Source organism: Caretta caretta, chromosome 2, assembly GCF_965140235.1.
Source record: "Caretta caretta isolate rCarCar2 chromosome 2, rCarCar1.hap1, whole genome shotgun sequence".
Taxonomy (NCBI): domain Eukaryota; kingdom Metazoa; phylum Chordata; order Testudines; family Cheloniidae; genus Caretta; species Caretta caretta.
The window spans coordinates 210088482-210102228 of record NC_134207.1 but is presented as its reverse complement, the minus strand read 5'-3'; the positions used below and the strand labels follow the sequence as shown (position 1 = coordinate 210102228).

The 13747-nt window shown below is 40.0% G+C and overlaps 1 protein-coding gene across 1 annotated transcript in view; it reads left to right on the top strand.

The window, feature by feature from the left end:
* KLHL7 (kelch like family member 7) overlaps positions 1–13747 on the top strand; it is a 45623-nt gene that overhangs the window by 829 nt on the left and 31047 nt on the right. The window contains exons 2-4 of the mRNA XM_048838374.2: positions 7557–7659; positions 12104–12197; positions 13462–13586. Of these exons, the coding sequence (XP_048694331.1) occupies positions 7557–7659; positions 12104–12197; positions 13462–13586 (322 nt within the window). The remainder of the gene's footprint in view (positions 1–7556; positions 7660–12103; positions 12198–13461; positions 13587–13747) is intronic.

Below are 13747 nucleotides of genomic sequence, written 5' to 3'. Positions count from 1 at the left end.
GTATGAAATATAAACAATAAGTAGTCCCAGCACCCAGCATGCTTTGGGCATTGTAAAAATAATAAATAGCTGCTGACATACTTATGTGCTGTGGCACAATGAGCATCCTCCTGTGTTGAAAGTTCAGTTATTGTTATGCAGTGCTTGTTGCTGAAAAGAAAACAGGAAAAGTTATTGCAGTGGATCCACTTTCTTATCTGAGGACTTCTCCGCACTGAGCCAAAAAGTCAAGTTTGAGTAGAGGGCTGAGTTATTTCAGGTTGAAACTGTACTAACACACAACACTTTTTCAGGTTTCAGAGTAACAGCCGTGTTAGTCTGTATTCGCAAAAAGGAAAGGAGTACTTGTGGCACCTTAGAGACTAACCAATTTATTTGAGCATAAGCTTTCGTGAGCTACAGCTCACTTCATCGGATGCATTCCTTGAAGTGAGCTGTAGCTCACGAAAGCTTATGCTCAAATAAATTGGTTAGTCTCTAAGGTGCCACAAGTACTCCTTTCCTTTTTGCGAACCCTTTTTCAGAGACTGTTGGAATTGAGGTGGACATGCACAATCAAGTTTTTATGCTTGGTGTAGGTGGAATGGGTGTTGGGTGTGTTTTAAAATGTATTTTCCCAATGTGGAGGAGAAATATGCCTCTTCTCAACTGAATCAGTTGAGACTCTGTTAGAATTCTAGGTGGCAACTCTGCAAAATGTTGTTTTTTGTGCTACATGTCTGCTCTGACTGCTTACCTAAGAAGCCCATGCTCGTGTTTATAGCCTGGTAGGTAGCTACTGAGTTTACCTCTGTTCTTTTGAATTGCTGAATGCTGGCGCTAGATTTGTCTTCAGGTTGATCAGCCTCCTTGGCCAATAGCCTGTTGGGTATCCAGGCTGGCTGTCACTTGATGAACATTGTCCAAAATCATGACTCTGGAAGTGGCTTTCAGACAAAATGGCAGAATTCAAGAAGTGCCAGTCACTACTGGAAAAAGATTAAATTATTGCAGGTTTGGTCCAAGAGCATCCAGGATAACCAAAATGACTCCCTGATGCAAAGGAAGACCTATTTCTTTTTTAATGTGAGGAAGCGAATCATAGAATAGAAATGTAGGACTGGAAGAGATCTTGATAGGTCATCTAGTCCAGTCCCCTGCACTGAGGCAGGATTAAGTATTAACTATAGAGCCCTGCAAATCGGTGGATATCCGTGGACCAAGTTTGCAGATAACTGATCGGATGTGGATACAAATTTTGTATCCGTGCAGAGCTCTAATTATCTATACTGGGGTAGTCAATTATTTTTTGTCAAGGTCCACATTATTTTGGTCAAGTTAAACCCAAGGTCCAGACTCCAGAGACGACAATAATAAAAATGATAATAAATAAATAAATGATTTCAGGGTCCGTTCAAAAGCATTTGGCAACGTAGATTTGGCCCGCGGTCTGCCTGTTGACTACCCCAATATAGACCATCCCGGACAGGTATTTGTCTAATCCATTCTTAAAAACCTCCTGTGACAGAGATTCCACAATCTCCCTAGGTAAATTGTTCCAGTGGTTAATCATCCTTATAATTAGGAAGTTTTTCTTAACATCTAACCTAAATCTCCCTTGCTGCAATTTAATCCAATTACTACTTGTGCTGTCCTCAGAGGTTAAGGAGAACAATTTATCATCCTCCTCCTTGTAAAAACCTTTTATTTACTTCAGAACTGTTATGTCTCCCCTTAATCTTCTCTTCTCCAGACTAAACAAATCCAATTTTTTTTCAACCTTTCCTCCTAGGTCATGTTTTCTAGACCTTTAATCATTTTTACTGCTTCTCCTCTGGACTTTCTCCAATTTGTCCACAACTTTACCCAAGTGTGGTGCCCAGAAGTGGACACAATACTCCAGATGAGGCCTCTCGTGTCTTGCTTACAACACTTCTGCTAATACATCCTGGAATGATGTTTGGGTTTTTTTGCGACAGTATTACATTGTTGACTCATATTTAATTTGGAATTCACTATGACCCCCAGATCTTTTTCTACAGTACTCTTTCCCAGGCAGTCATTTCCAAGTTTGTACATGTGCAGTTGATTATTCCTTCCTATGTGTAGTTCTTTGCATTTGTCCTTTTTTTAATTTCAGCCTGTTTAATTCAGACCATTACTCCAGTTTGTCAAGATTATTTTGAATTCTAATCCTGTCCTCCAAAGTTCTTGCAATCCCTCCCAGTGGGATACCATCCACAAACTTTATAGGTGTACTCTCTATGCCATTATCCAAATTATCTATGAAGATATTGAATAGAACTGAACCCAGGACAGATCCCTCTGGGACCTCACTCAACATGCTCTGCCAGTTCGATCGTGAACCATTGATAATTACTCTCTGAGTTTAGTTTTCCAGTCAGTTGTGCACCCACCTTATAGTAGGTTTGTGTATATATTTCTCTAGTCTGTTTATGAGAAGACAGCCTTACTAAAGTTGAGAGATGACATCAACTGCTTTCCCTCCATCCACAAGGCTTGTTACCCTGTCAAAGAAGGATATTAGGTGGTTTGACATGATTTGTTCTTGACAAATCCATGTTAACTGTTACTTGTTTCTCATTTTCTTCTTGGTGCTTACAAGTTGATTGTTTGTTTATTTTCTCTATTATTTTATGGGTACTGCAGTTAAGATGGCTGGTCTATAATTCCCTGGGTTGGTCTTATTCTCATTTTTATAGATAGGTACTATATTTGCCCTTTTCCAGTCCTCTGGTATCTCTCCCATCCCATCCTCCATGAGTTCTCAAAGATAATAACTAGTGGCTCAGAGATCTCTTCAGCCAGTTCATTAAGTATTCTAGGGTGTCAGAGTAACAGCCGTGTTAGTCTGTATTCGCAAAAAGAAAAGGAGTACTTGTGGCACCTTAGAGACTAACCAATTTATTTGAGCATGAGCTTTCGTGAGCTACAGCTCACTTCATCGGATGCATACTGTGGAAAGTGTAGAAGATCTTTTTATACGCACAAAGCATGAAAAAATACCTCCCCCCACCTCACTCGCCTGATGGTAATAGCTTATCTAAAGTGATCACTCTCCTTACAATGTGCATGATAATCAAGTTGGGCCATTTCCAGCACAAATCCAGGTTTTCTCTCCCCCCCACACCCCCCAAACCCACTCTCCTGTTGGTAATAGCTTATAGATAAGGAGAGTGAAAACACACACACACACACACACCCCACCCCCCTCCCGCCCCCGAGTGCTGCAAGTTTCAGCGCTGTTAAGTGCCAGTGTAGACGGTGCACGAGCGCTAGTAGCTATTCCCCTTGTGGACATGGTTTTTTTTTAGCGCACTGGGAGAGCTCTTTCCCAGCTCTGTGCCGCGTCTACACAAGCCACGTTAAAGCGCTGCCGGAGCAATGCTTTAACCTTGCTAGTGAAGACGTGCCCTAAGTAATTCTTAATTTTATTTTTTTTTCTTATTTTCGCCTCAGACCCCACCCAATTTATGCCGATGTTCACTCTTAGTCATCCAATCACTGCTAACCTTTTTGGTGAAATCTGAAACAAAGCAGGCATTTAAGACTTAGGCCATCAATGCATTTTCTAGGGGAACATAAATCAGCGTTCACATCCCACTCCTCCTCAGTACCCCCAACCCAGGGAAGCCAACCAGCGGACCAAATTTGTCGATGAATCCTGGTCACATGCCTCCTGAGGCACATTGTGCATATGCTAGGACTATGTTTTCTGTAATTCTCTCCCTCCTCACTAAGTAATGGGCCTACATTGACCCTGGTCTTCCTCTTGCTTCTCATGTATTTGTAAAATGCTTTCTTGTTACACTTTATATCCCTACGTAGTTTAACCTTGTTTTGTGCCATGGCCTTTCCAGTGTTATCCCTATATGCTTGTGGTGATGTTTTATATTCATCCTTTGTAATTTGATCTAGTTTCTACTTCTGGTATGACTCTTTTGAGTTACAGGTCATTGAAGATCTCCTGGTTAAGCCAGCACAATGTCTTACCATACTTCCTGTCTTTCCTATGCAATGGGATAGTTTGCTTGTGTGCCCTTAATAATGTCTCTTTAAAAAACTGCCAACTCTGTTTAAAACAACCAGCCAATTCCACAAAAGCTAACTTAATTCTAGGATTCAGGTGCCATTGAGGATAGAGGCCAAAACCACAGCTGACTCAACAACCAGAGGTAGTGTGGTGACTGGAACTGGGGCATGAACAGCCCTTTGGCTAGGTGTTGTGCAGTACTATGTTTACTAATAGAAAGTATACTCCTCCAGCATGAACCTCCCTAAAGGTCCAATCCAGCTCCCACTGGTTTATATGGGAGTTGGATCACTCCCCAGGTTGCCAATAACTGACATCAGGCTAGTGAATCAATTAACTTTTGGCCTTCACATCTTTCCCACTGTCCCTTTCTGTTCCCCTTCGCCCATCATCTGTGTGTTACTGTGGTGGGCCAGAAGTTATGAATTGATGTTGTAGAAGTCAGGGGTTTTTTTCCACACTATACTTGTTTTTTCCAAATAACCCAAAAAAAAAAAAAAAAAGCTTGCTTAAATGGAGGCTATATGCTGAGTTCTGGTACTCAATGCAAATTGAATTAATATGTTCAGCAAACCAGTCCTGCTTCGTAGGCAGACTAAAAGTATTGTATCTGGTTGTCCACATGTATGCTTTTGTTTGTTTTCATTTGGATAAACCATTTTTCAGTGTCTTACCTTCAAGTCCATAATTCAGAGGATGTGCCTTTCAGTTCTGATAATGTAGTACAGGTGGAGAGCATCTGGTATTAAGGTGGTTTTTATTGTTTATGTAGAGTGCCATTCACTCACAGCACCAATTTGAGGCCACTGAATGGTGCTATCCCTTGTTTGTAAGCAATTTGTGGCAGGGAACGTTTTCTCAATACATGTGCATCAGGGATCTCAAACTCACAGGCCATCTGTGGCCCACAAACCTCCGCAGTGCCCTCAAAATAGTTTCTGGGGTTGGGGAGAAGGGAGTTTGGGAACCACTGATGTAGAAGGTATTCAGGGTTAAGTTAGGAAAGTAGGTGGAGCCAAAGAAAATGAAATGCACATGTGCGGCAAGACGAGGGGCTAGTCTACACTGGCAATGTTAAAGCACGGCAGCACTTTAACGTGGCTTGTGTGATCGCAGCACAGCGTCCACACACCTCCACAAGGGGCGTAGCTACCAGCGCTGGTGCACTGTCTACCCTGGAGCTTTACAGCGCTGAAACTTGCTGCGCTCAGGGGGGTGTTTTTTCACACCCCTGAGCGAGAAAGTTGCAGATCGGTAAATTGCCAGTGTAGACAAGCCCTAAGGCTCTGTTGAAATGTGGATTTGCTCTGTATTTTCGCAATAATTTGATGGCTCAAGGGAAATGCTGTGGTCATTGAACCTGAGCTGCACCCATGCACTGTAAGTTCAAACCCTGTCCTTGTCAGAAGTCTCTATGCATGTTGCCACTGTTGTCTCTTTCAAGGTGGCTTATATATTTTTGGGAAATAAGCCCTAAGTAGTACAGCTAATTTAGAAGGGGTTCTAACTTTTCTGGGAAGTGTCTCTCGTTGCTCTTCCACATGTGAGCTGGCAACTGGGGGACTCTATCTCTCTGTGGAGGTCTAAGCCCGTTCTCCCTGCCCTGAGGTGTAACTATTGTCTGATGCTCAGAACCACTGAGTGGGAATGAATGTGTGTGGAAATATTTCTCCTCCCATAAAACTACCAATTGTAATTAAAAAGAGACATTGTCAGGATTGGGAGGCTCCAAATATGACATCTTAAAATGCTCTAACAAGTGCAAGCGTGTGTGTGTGTGTGTGTGTATGCAATAGAGGATAGAAGGCTTTGTATTGAAGCTGAAATCAGTTTCCTTCTCCTAGAGGGTTTTATTTAATTTTGTTTGTGTTCACACGCTCCATCCATCTCTGGGGTAGAGGGGGAAGGGTAGAGGTGAAGAAAAGCGTTTTAAGAGGAAAAAATTAACTACCATCTTTGAGTGAAAAATCTGACCAAGAAATAAAACTCGTTTGTATAGAAGTCCCACCTTCTCTAGGTAAATTTCAAATGACAATGTGCTTATTTTTTATAACACCAGGGAGGGGTAGTTCACAACAGGTCATGTTTCCAAAGTGTTGTGCAAAAGTGTTGGCAGCTTTTAATATTGTCACTAAAAATCTTGGCTTTGGTCCCTGCTTGGACCCTACCATCTGAATTAAATGCAGAATATTACAGTTGTGCTTGTCATAAATCAGACAGCATTTCTGTTAAGCCAAATGTGTTCAGGAGTTTCTAATTCATCTGTAAAAGAACTTGCTCTGAAGCTTTGCCTACAAGGTCTTGGGTTTGGAGCAACTTTTTTAAGACCAAATTTGGTCTTTATTGCTTAAGTATTTTAAGATACAGATGTGCGAAGAGACTTTTTCTGGTGTAAACTTGTTACTCAAACAACTTTTATTTTTTTAAACATATGCATTATTTTTATGAATCTGTTGTTGTAGCTGTAGGTGCTTCTGATCTGTGGTGTTTCCTGAGTGAACCAAAAACTACTAAAAGAGCATTTAGGGATCTGATTGAAACTCAGATAATCAGATATTTAAACTATCGTTCTGTTTTCCCTATCTGGTTCTGACTATGCACACTTCCTTCCCACAATATTAATGGGTTGTTTTGGTTTAACTTTTTTGCAATAAGGGAATCTCCTTCCTTAGAGGTTTTTAAGATCAGGCTTGACAAAGCCCTGGCTGGATGCTTTCGTTGGGGATTGGTCCTGCTTTGAGCAGGAAGTTGGACTAGATGACCACCTTAGGTCCCTTTCAACCCTGATGTTCTATGAACTTCATGTACCTCAGAATTAAGTTCTAATGCTAGACAGCAATACTAGTGAGTTCAATAAGAACCTGATGCTGTGTGTCCTCAGGTCCCACTGAAGTCTGACATAAGTCAGTGTTCATGTTCTTAAAGTCAATCTTAAAGGAATGCAAACTTTAATTCTATTCATTTATATATATTCCACCCCCACTCACTATTCTTGCTCCAACAACTTTTCTAGTTTTAAAGGTGCTTTCTCTTCCTGTCACTGTGAAAGATCACACAAATGGGAAAAACTGTCTGACTAGACATTCAGTGCTGTCAAAATATACCAGGTAACCAAACTGAGTAAACAGAAAATTCTCAGAACAGTGATCTTACATGTTACATAGACAATGGCAGGTAAAAAATTAATTTCTTTGTGGAAACTTTTAAACTAACAATTGTCTCTCTTAACTTATTTTTGAGTTGATGCTTGGGAGATATATTTGTCTCCAGTATAAAGGCGCAATATTGTCTTGTTAAACAGGGTAAACCAAGATTGTTACGTAAGCCTTAACTTTGATCGTCCCTTCACCTTTGTTTGGCATATCTAAACTACTAATTGTTCTTACGTTTTTTACATTACCATTGTGTGATGAGCCTGCTAGCCGTAGAGCAGAGAAAGCAATGGATTTCTGAAAACCTCTTTTAAGATAATATTCTTGTTTTGTATTTCTCACAAAGTTGCTCTTTATTTTTTTATTATTAGAAAACGCTCTGTGATGTCATTCTCATGGTCCAGGAAAGAAAGATCCCAGCTCATCGTGTTGTGCTTGCTTCAGCCAGTCACTTTTTTAACTTGATGTTTACTAGTAAGTCTTCTCAAAATTGGCTTATTTTAATGTTTTTAATATTTAAAATAAAAAGGTTAACGACTTTTTGCCATGGGTCTTTGAAGAAGGTAATAGAGACTGGCTCTTAATCAGAGGGAAAGCTCTTGTACTTTCCTCTCTCCTTAATTTCTCTCCTTCCCTCATGCAGCGCTGCTTTTTACCCCTTCTATCTTCTCTTGTTAAAGTCAATGGGGCTACTGATGTGATTAAGTATCTTCTTGTGGAACGCTTTGCCAGAGGATGTTGTGAAGGCCAAGACTATAACAGGGTTCAAAAAAGAACTAAATAAGTTTATGGAGGATAGGTCCACCAATGGCCATTGTCCAGGATGGACAGGGATGGTATCCCTAGCCTCTGTTTGCCAGAAGGAGGGAATGGGCGACAGGGGATGGATCACTTGGTGATTACCTGTTCTGTTCATTTCCTCTGGGGCTCCTGGCATTGGCCACTGTCAGAAGACAAGATACTGGGCTAGATGGACCTTTGGTCTGACCCAGTATGGCCGTTCTTCTGTACATGATTCTACATTTGTAAGTTCAACTTTCATGATAAAGAGATTGCACTACAGTACTTGTATTAGGTGAATTGAAAAATACAATTTTTTTTTTACAGTGCAAATACTTGTAATCAAAAATAAATATAAATTGAGCACTGTACACCTTGTATTCTGTGTTGTAATTGAAATCAATATATTTGAAAATGTAGAAAACATCCAAAATATTTAAATAAATGGTATTTTATTATTTAACAGTGCGATTAATTTTTTTTAATCACTTGGCAGCCCTGATAAAAACAGCTATACTGGGTCAGACCAAAGGTATATCTAGCCCAGTATCCTGTCTTCAGACAGTGGCCAATGCCAGGTGCCCCAGAGCGAATGAACAGAACAGGTAATCATCAAGCGAGCCATTTCCTGTCTTCTGGCAAACAGAGGCTAGGGACACCATCCCTGCCTATCCTGGCTAATAGGTATTGATAGACCTATCCTCCATGAAGTTATCTAGTGCTTTTTTGAACCCTGTTATAGTCTTGGCCTTCACAACATCATCTGGCAAACAGTTCCACAGGTTGACTGTGCATTGCATGAAGAAATACTTCCTTTTGTTTGTTTTAAACCTGCTGCCTATTAATTTCATTTGGTGACCCCTAGTTCTTGTGTTATGACAAGGAGTAAATAACACTTCCTTATTTACTTTCTTGACAGTCATGATTTTATAGACCTCTATCATATCTCCTCCCGCCCGCTCCATTGGTCAACTCTTTTCCAAGCTGAAAAGTCCCAGTCTTATTAATCTCTCCTCATACGGAAGCCATTCCATACCCCAATCATTTTTGTAAAATTTCAGAGCCTGCAAGTCCACTCAGTCCTACTTCTTGTTCAGCCAATCGCTCAGACAAACAAGTTTGTTTACATTTATGGGAGATAATGCTTGCCTGCTTCTTGTTTATAGTGTCACCTGAAAGTGAGGACAAGCATTCTCGTGGCACTGTTGTAGCCAGCGTCACAAGATATTTATGAGCCACAGGCGCTAAAGATTTGTATGTCTCTTCATGCTTCAACCACTACTCCAGAGGACATGTTGATGATGGGTTCTGCTCGATAACAATCCAAAGCAGTGCGGACCAACGCATGTTCATTTTCATTATCTGAGTCAGATGCCACCAGCAGAAAGTTGATTTTCTTTTTTGGTGGTTCAGATTCTGTAGTTTCCGCATTGCAGTGTTGCTCTTTTCGGACTTCTGAAAGCATGCTCCACACCTCGTCCTGTTGGATCATATTAAAGAAGTTCTGTATTAAAATCACACATGAGTTTGATTCCTCAGAGTTTAAATTCCAGGGTATTACTAATTAAGAGGTCTCTTGGTTTTTGGTACTGTTTCTCTCCCTCTGTGTGAAATCTGCAAGCTGCTAATTGTGTGAGTACATTCTAAGACAGAGTCTGTTCTCAAAGCAATTCGCACAGAGAGTATTGCTTTGAGTCTGTAACAACAGAAACAGCACCCAAAGACTCCCCGCCCTTTTGTTGTATTAACAATTATGATTAAAATAGAAATAGAGGATGTATGTGGATGGATGCTTGGTGTGGATAATAACTGAATGATCAGGGAGGTGCCAGCCTAAGAATCCAGTGTCCATCGGCTGAAGAAGGCGTCAAGTGGAAATAACCAGAGGACCCCCAGAGGGCAGACTGGAATCCACCCAACAGCCTCAAGAATGGGAGAACCAAAGAACAAGATGACAGGTTTCAGAGTAAAAGCTGTGTTAGTCTGTATTCGCAAAAAGAAAAGGAGTACTTGTGGCACCTTAGAGACTAACCAATTTATTTGAGCATGAGCTTTCATGAGCTACAGCTCACTTCATCGGATGCATACTGTGGAAACTGCAGAAGACATTATATACACACAGAGACCATGAAACAATACCTCCTCCCACCCCACTGTCCTGCTGGTAATAGCTTATCTAAAGTGATCATCAAGTTGAGCCATTTCCAGCACAAATCCAGGTTTTCTCACCCTCCGCGGGCCCCCCCCCCCCCGAAACTGACTCTCCTGCTGGTAATAGCCCATCCAAAGTGACTCTCTTCACAATGTGTGAAAACCTGGATTTGTGCTGGAAATGGCCCAACTTGATGATCGCTTTAGATAAGCTATTACCAGCAGGACAGTGGGGTGGGAGGAGGTATTGTTTCATGGTCTCTGTGTGTATATAATGTCTTCTGCAGTTTCCACGGTATGCATCCGATGAAGTGAGCTGTAGCTCACGAAAGCTCATGCTCAAATAAATTGGTTAGTCTCTAAGGTGCCACAAGTACTCCTCTTCTTTTTAAAGAACAAGATAACATCTAGCAGCACGGAGCTGTCAGGAATGTGCTATCTGCTGATTGATTCAGCAAGAGCATGATGAAGCAATTCCCACAGACTGGCCTAGGAAGAAATTCCTATAAAAATGGACTCTAGAAAGTGAGAACTTTGGGGGTCTGATTCTGCAAACTAACTTCCAGGAGCATCAGATGAGCATCTGACAAGGCCCTGCTCCCTCCTCATGTCCAGGCCACCTGGCCAGTGGCTTGGCATGAGCAACTCTAAGGCTGGTAACTATGATAACAACCTTGCAGAACCTGTGTGTGTGTGTGTGTATGAATGAATGTGTGAATAAATATGAGATTGAATGTTAAACTATAACTAACTGCTTACTATGATTCTTTCTGTATTCACAATAAATGTGGTATTTTGCTTTTTCCCCTTTAATAATATCCTGCTGGTTTTTAATTTATTGGTATAACAGTCCCTCTCAGATTTTGGAAGGCACTTCAGATTCTTAAACCTTGGGTCAAGGGCTGTAGCTATCTTTAGAAATCTCACATTGGTACCTTCTTTGTGTTTGTGAAATCAGCAGTGAAAGTGTTCTTAAAATGAACATGTGCTGAGTCATAATCTGAGACTGCTATAACATGAAATACATGGCAGAATGTGGGTAAAACAGAGCAGGGGACATATAATTTCCCCCCCAAGGAGTTCAGTCACAAATTTAATTAACACATTTTTTTAACAAGCTTCATCAACATGGAAGTATGTTCTCTGGAATGGCGGCTGAAGCATGAAGGGGCATATATGAATCTTTAGCGCATTTGGCTCATAAATATCTTGCAATGCGGGCTACAAAAGTGCCATGCAAATGCCTATTCTCACTTTCAGGTGACATTGTAAATAAGAAGAGGGCAGCATTATCTCCTGTAAATGTAAACAAGCATGTTTGTTTTAGCAATTGGCTGAACGGGAAGTAGGACTGAGTGGACTTGTAGGCGCTGAAGTTTTACATTGTTTTGTTTTTGAGTGCAGTTACGTAACAAAAAAAATCTACATTTGTAAGTTGCACTTTCAAGACAGATTGCACTACAGTACTTGTATGAGGTAAATTGAAAAACACTATTTATTTTATTTCTACAGTGCAAATATTTGTAATAAAAAAATAATACACACCAGAATACAATACATATGAAAATGTAGAAAAACATCCAAAATATTTAATAAATTTTAATTGGTATTTAACAGTGTGATTAAAACTGCGATTAATTGTGATTTGGTGTTTTTTTTGAGTTGATCGCGTGACTTAACTGCGATTAATTGACAGCCCTAGTTCTTATGTTCTTAAATGTGAGTAGAGTTTACAAAAGTGAAGTTATTATTGGAATATTAGCAATAAACTTTTATATGATGGTAAAGTATAAATTAATTTTTTTTTTCTATTTAAAAAGTTCCTATGTGTGAATATTTAGGTTCTGGGAATGCTGGTTTCGTTTTTGTTTTAAGGTTTTTCCCCTTGGCATAGTTGCTTTACTGCTGCTTTTTGTGACTGGTGGAAAAATAACTGCTCAGAGAGTGATAGACTGATGTAGTTCTATTGTTACTTTTTTCATTGCAGCAAATATGCTTGAATCAAAGTCCTTTGAAGTGGAGCTAAAAGATGCAGAGCCTGACATTATTGAACAGCTTGTGGAGTTTGCTTATACTGCGAGGTAGCTTGTTATTTAAAAGTTCGTCATTTTTTTGCCAGAAAGTTGACAGCTTTGTGTGCCATTTATAAAAGATAAAATCTCCAAGAAAAAACAGTGTGTAGTTCAGCAACTTGTTACTATTCATAGCTCCTTATTTCAGTCTTCCTTAACATTTGTTAACATTGGTAAACTTTTTTTCTCTGTACCATTGTCATTCAAATATTATTCCAACTAAAATGTTAATGTGGGCCTTGATCCTGAAAACACGTAGGCCCATTTAGGATACAAGGTGTATGTGTGTGTATGTGTACACTAGGGCTAGAAAATTACGTGTACGCGAGCAGGGAATCCACACCGCGAGTTCCATGTGTAGACATAGCTTCAGTGTGTGTGTGTAGTTAAACTCTAACGTGTTCGTGTGATCAGGACCTTAGTGAGGTAACTTAATAAAACAGGGTTTCTATTGTTCCAGGTTAGGAACCTTTTTTTTTTTTAATTGAATATATAATTGGCAAGTTTTTGTTTTTGTTTCTAAATAAACATTCTCAAATGCCTAAATGTGCTGTTTGCATTACTACATGGAGTCTCTAAACATCAGTCTGAGAGCACCTAAAACTGATTGATATTTACCTCTGTGAAAGAGATACCAAAGGCTCGGATCCTGCAAGCTGCTCTCTGTGGGTAGGGCCCAGCTTATGCCCCGTTAACATCAGTGGAGCTCTGCGAGGGCACTGATCACTGGAGTCTGCTTATGCAGAATAGCTTGCAGGACTGGGGCAAATGTTTCTAGGAAGATTAGATGGGTAGCTCTGTAAACTTCATAACAATATTTCTTTTCTCTTCTGCTTTTAAATAGTACTTCAGTCATCCGGATTGTGTATATGGAGCTTATTTGGGCTAAAAGGGCTGTGGGGTGACACTTGATGAAGAGATGGTCCATTCCTTCAATCTGCTACCACTTGTATAAGGGCTAATTGTACAAATGAGGGTTGCAAGATCAGGCTCTTACAAATGTCCAGAGGTTAAGAATCATCCTTTAGAATTCAGGATCAGTGGTTCCAGCTTGTCTTTATTTGCTTATTGTTATGTAAGTTATTGTATTAGGGGAGGGCAGGAAAGGACCTAAAGGAAGAATACATCTCACACTTAAATGTAAGGTAAAGCTGTCTGGGAAAGAGTGGGGAAATAATTTTACAGATGTTTTTGCGTAACTTTGTTTAAATGTTTTAAACACCAGTAGCTTGGTAGTTTGTGGTGCTCATTTTACACTAAATGTGTTTTGCAGAATTTCCGTTAATAGCAATAACGTCCAGTCTTTACTAGATGCAGCAAACCAATATCAAATAGAACCTGTGAAAAAAATGTGTGTGGATTTTTTGAAAGAGCAAGTGGATGCTTCAAACTGTCTTGGTAAGAGATTACTTTAACACAAGTGCGGCATTTTTCAAAGAATACTTTTTAAATGATAATGAGCGGGATGTTTTTCTTTGTAAAAGACAACAGAATTTGCACAAATCAGGTATATCTCATTCAATATGCCATAAACTTTTGAGACTTCACTTGGAAACTTA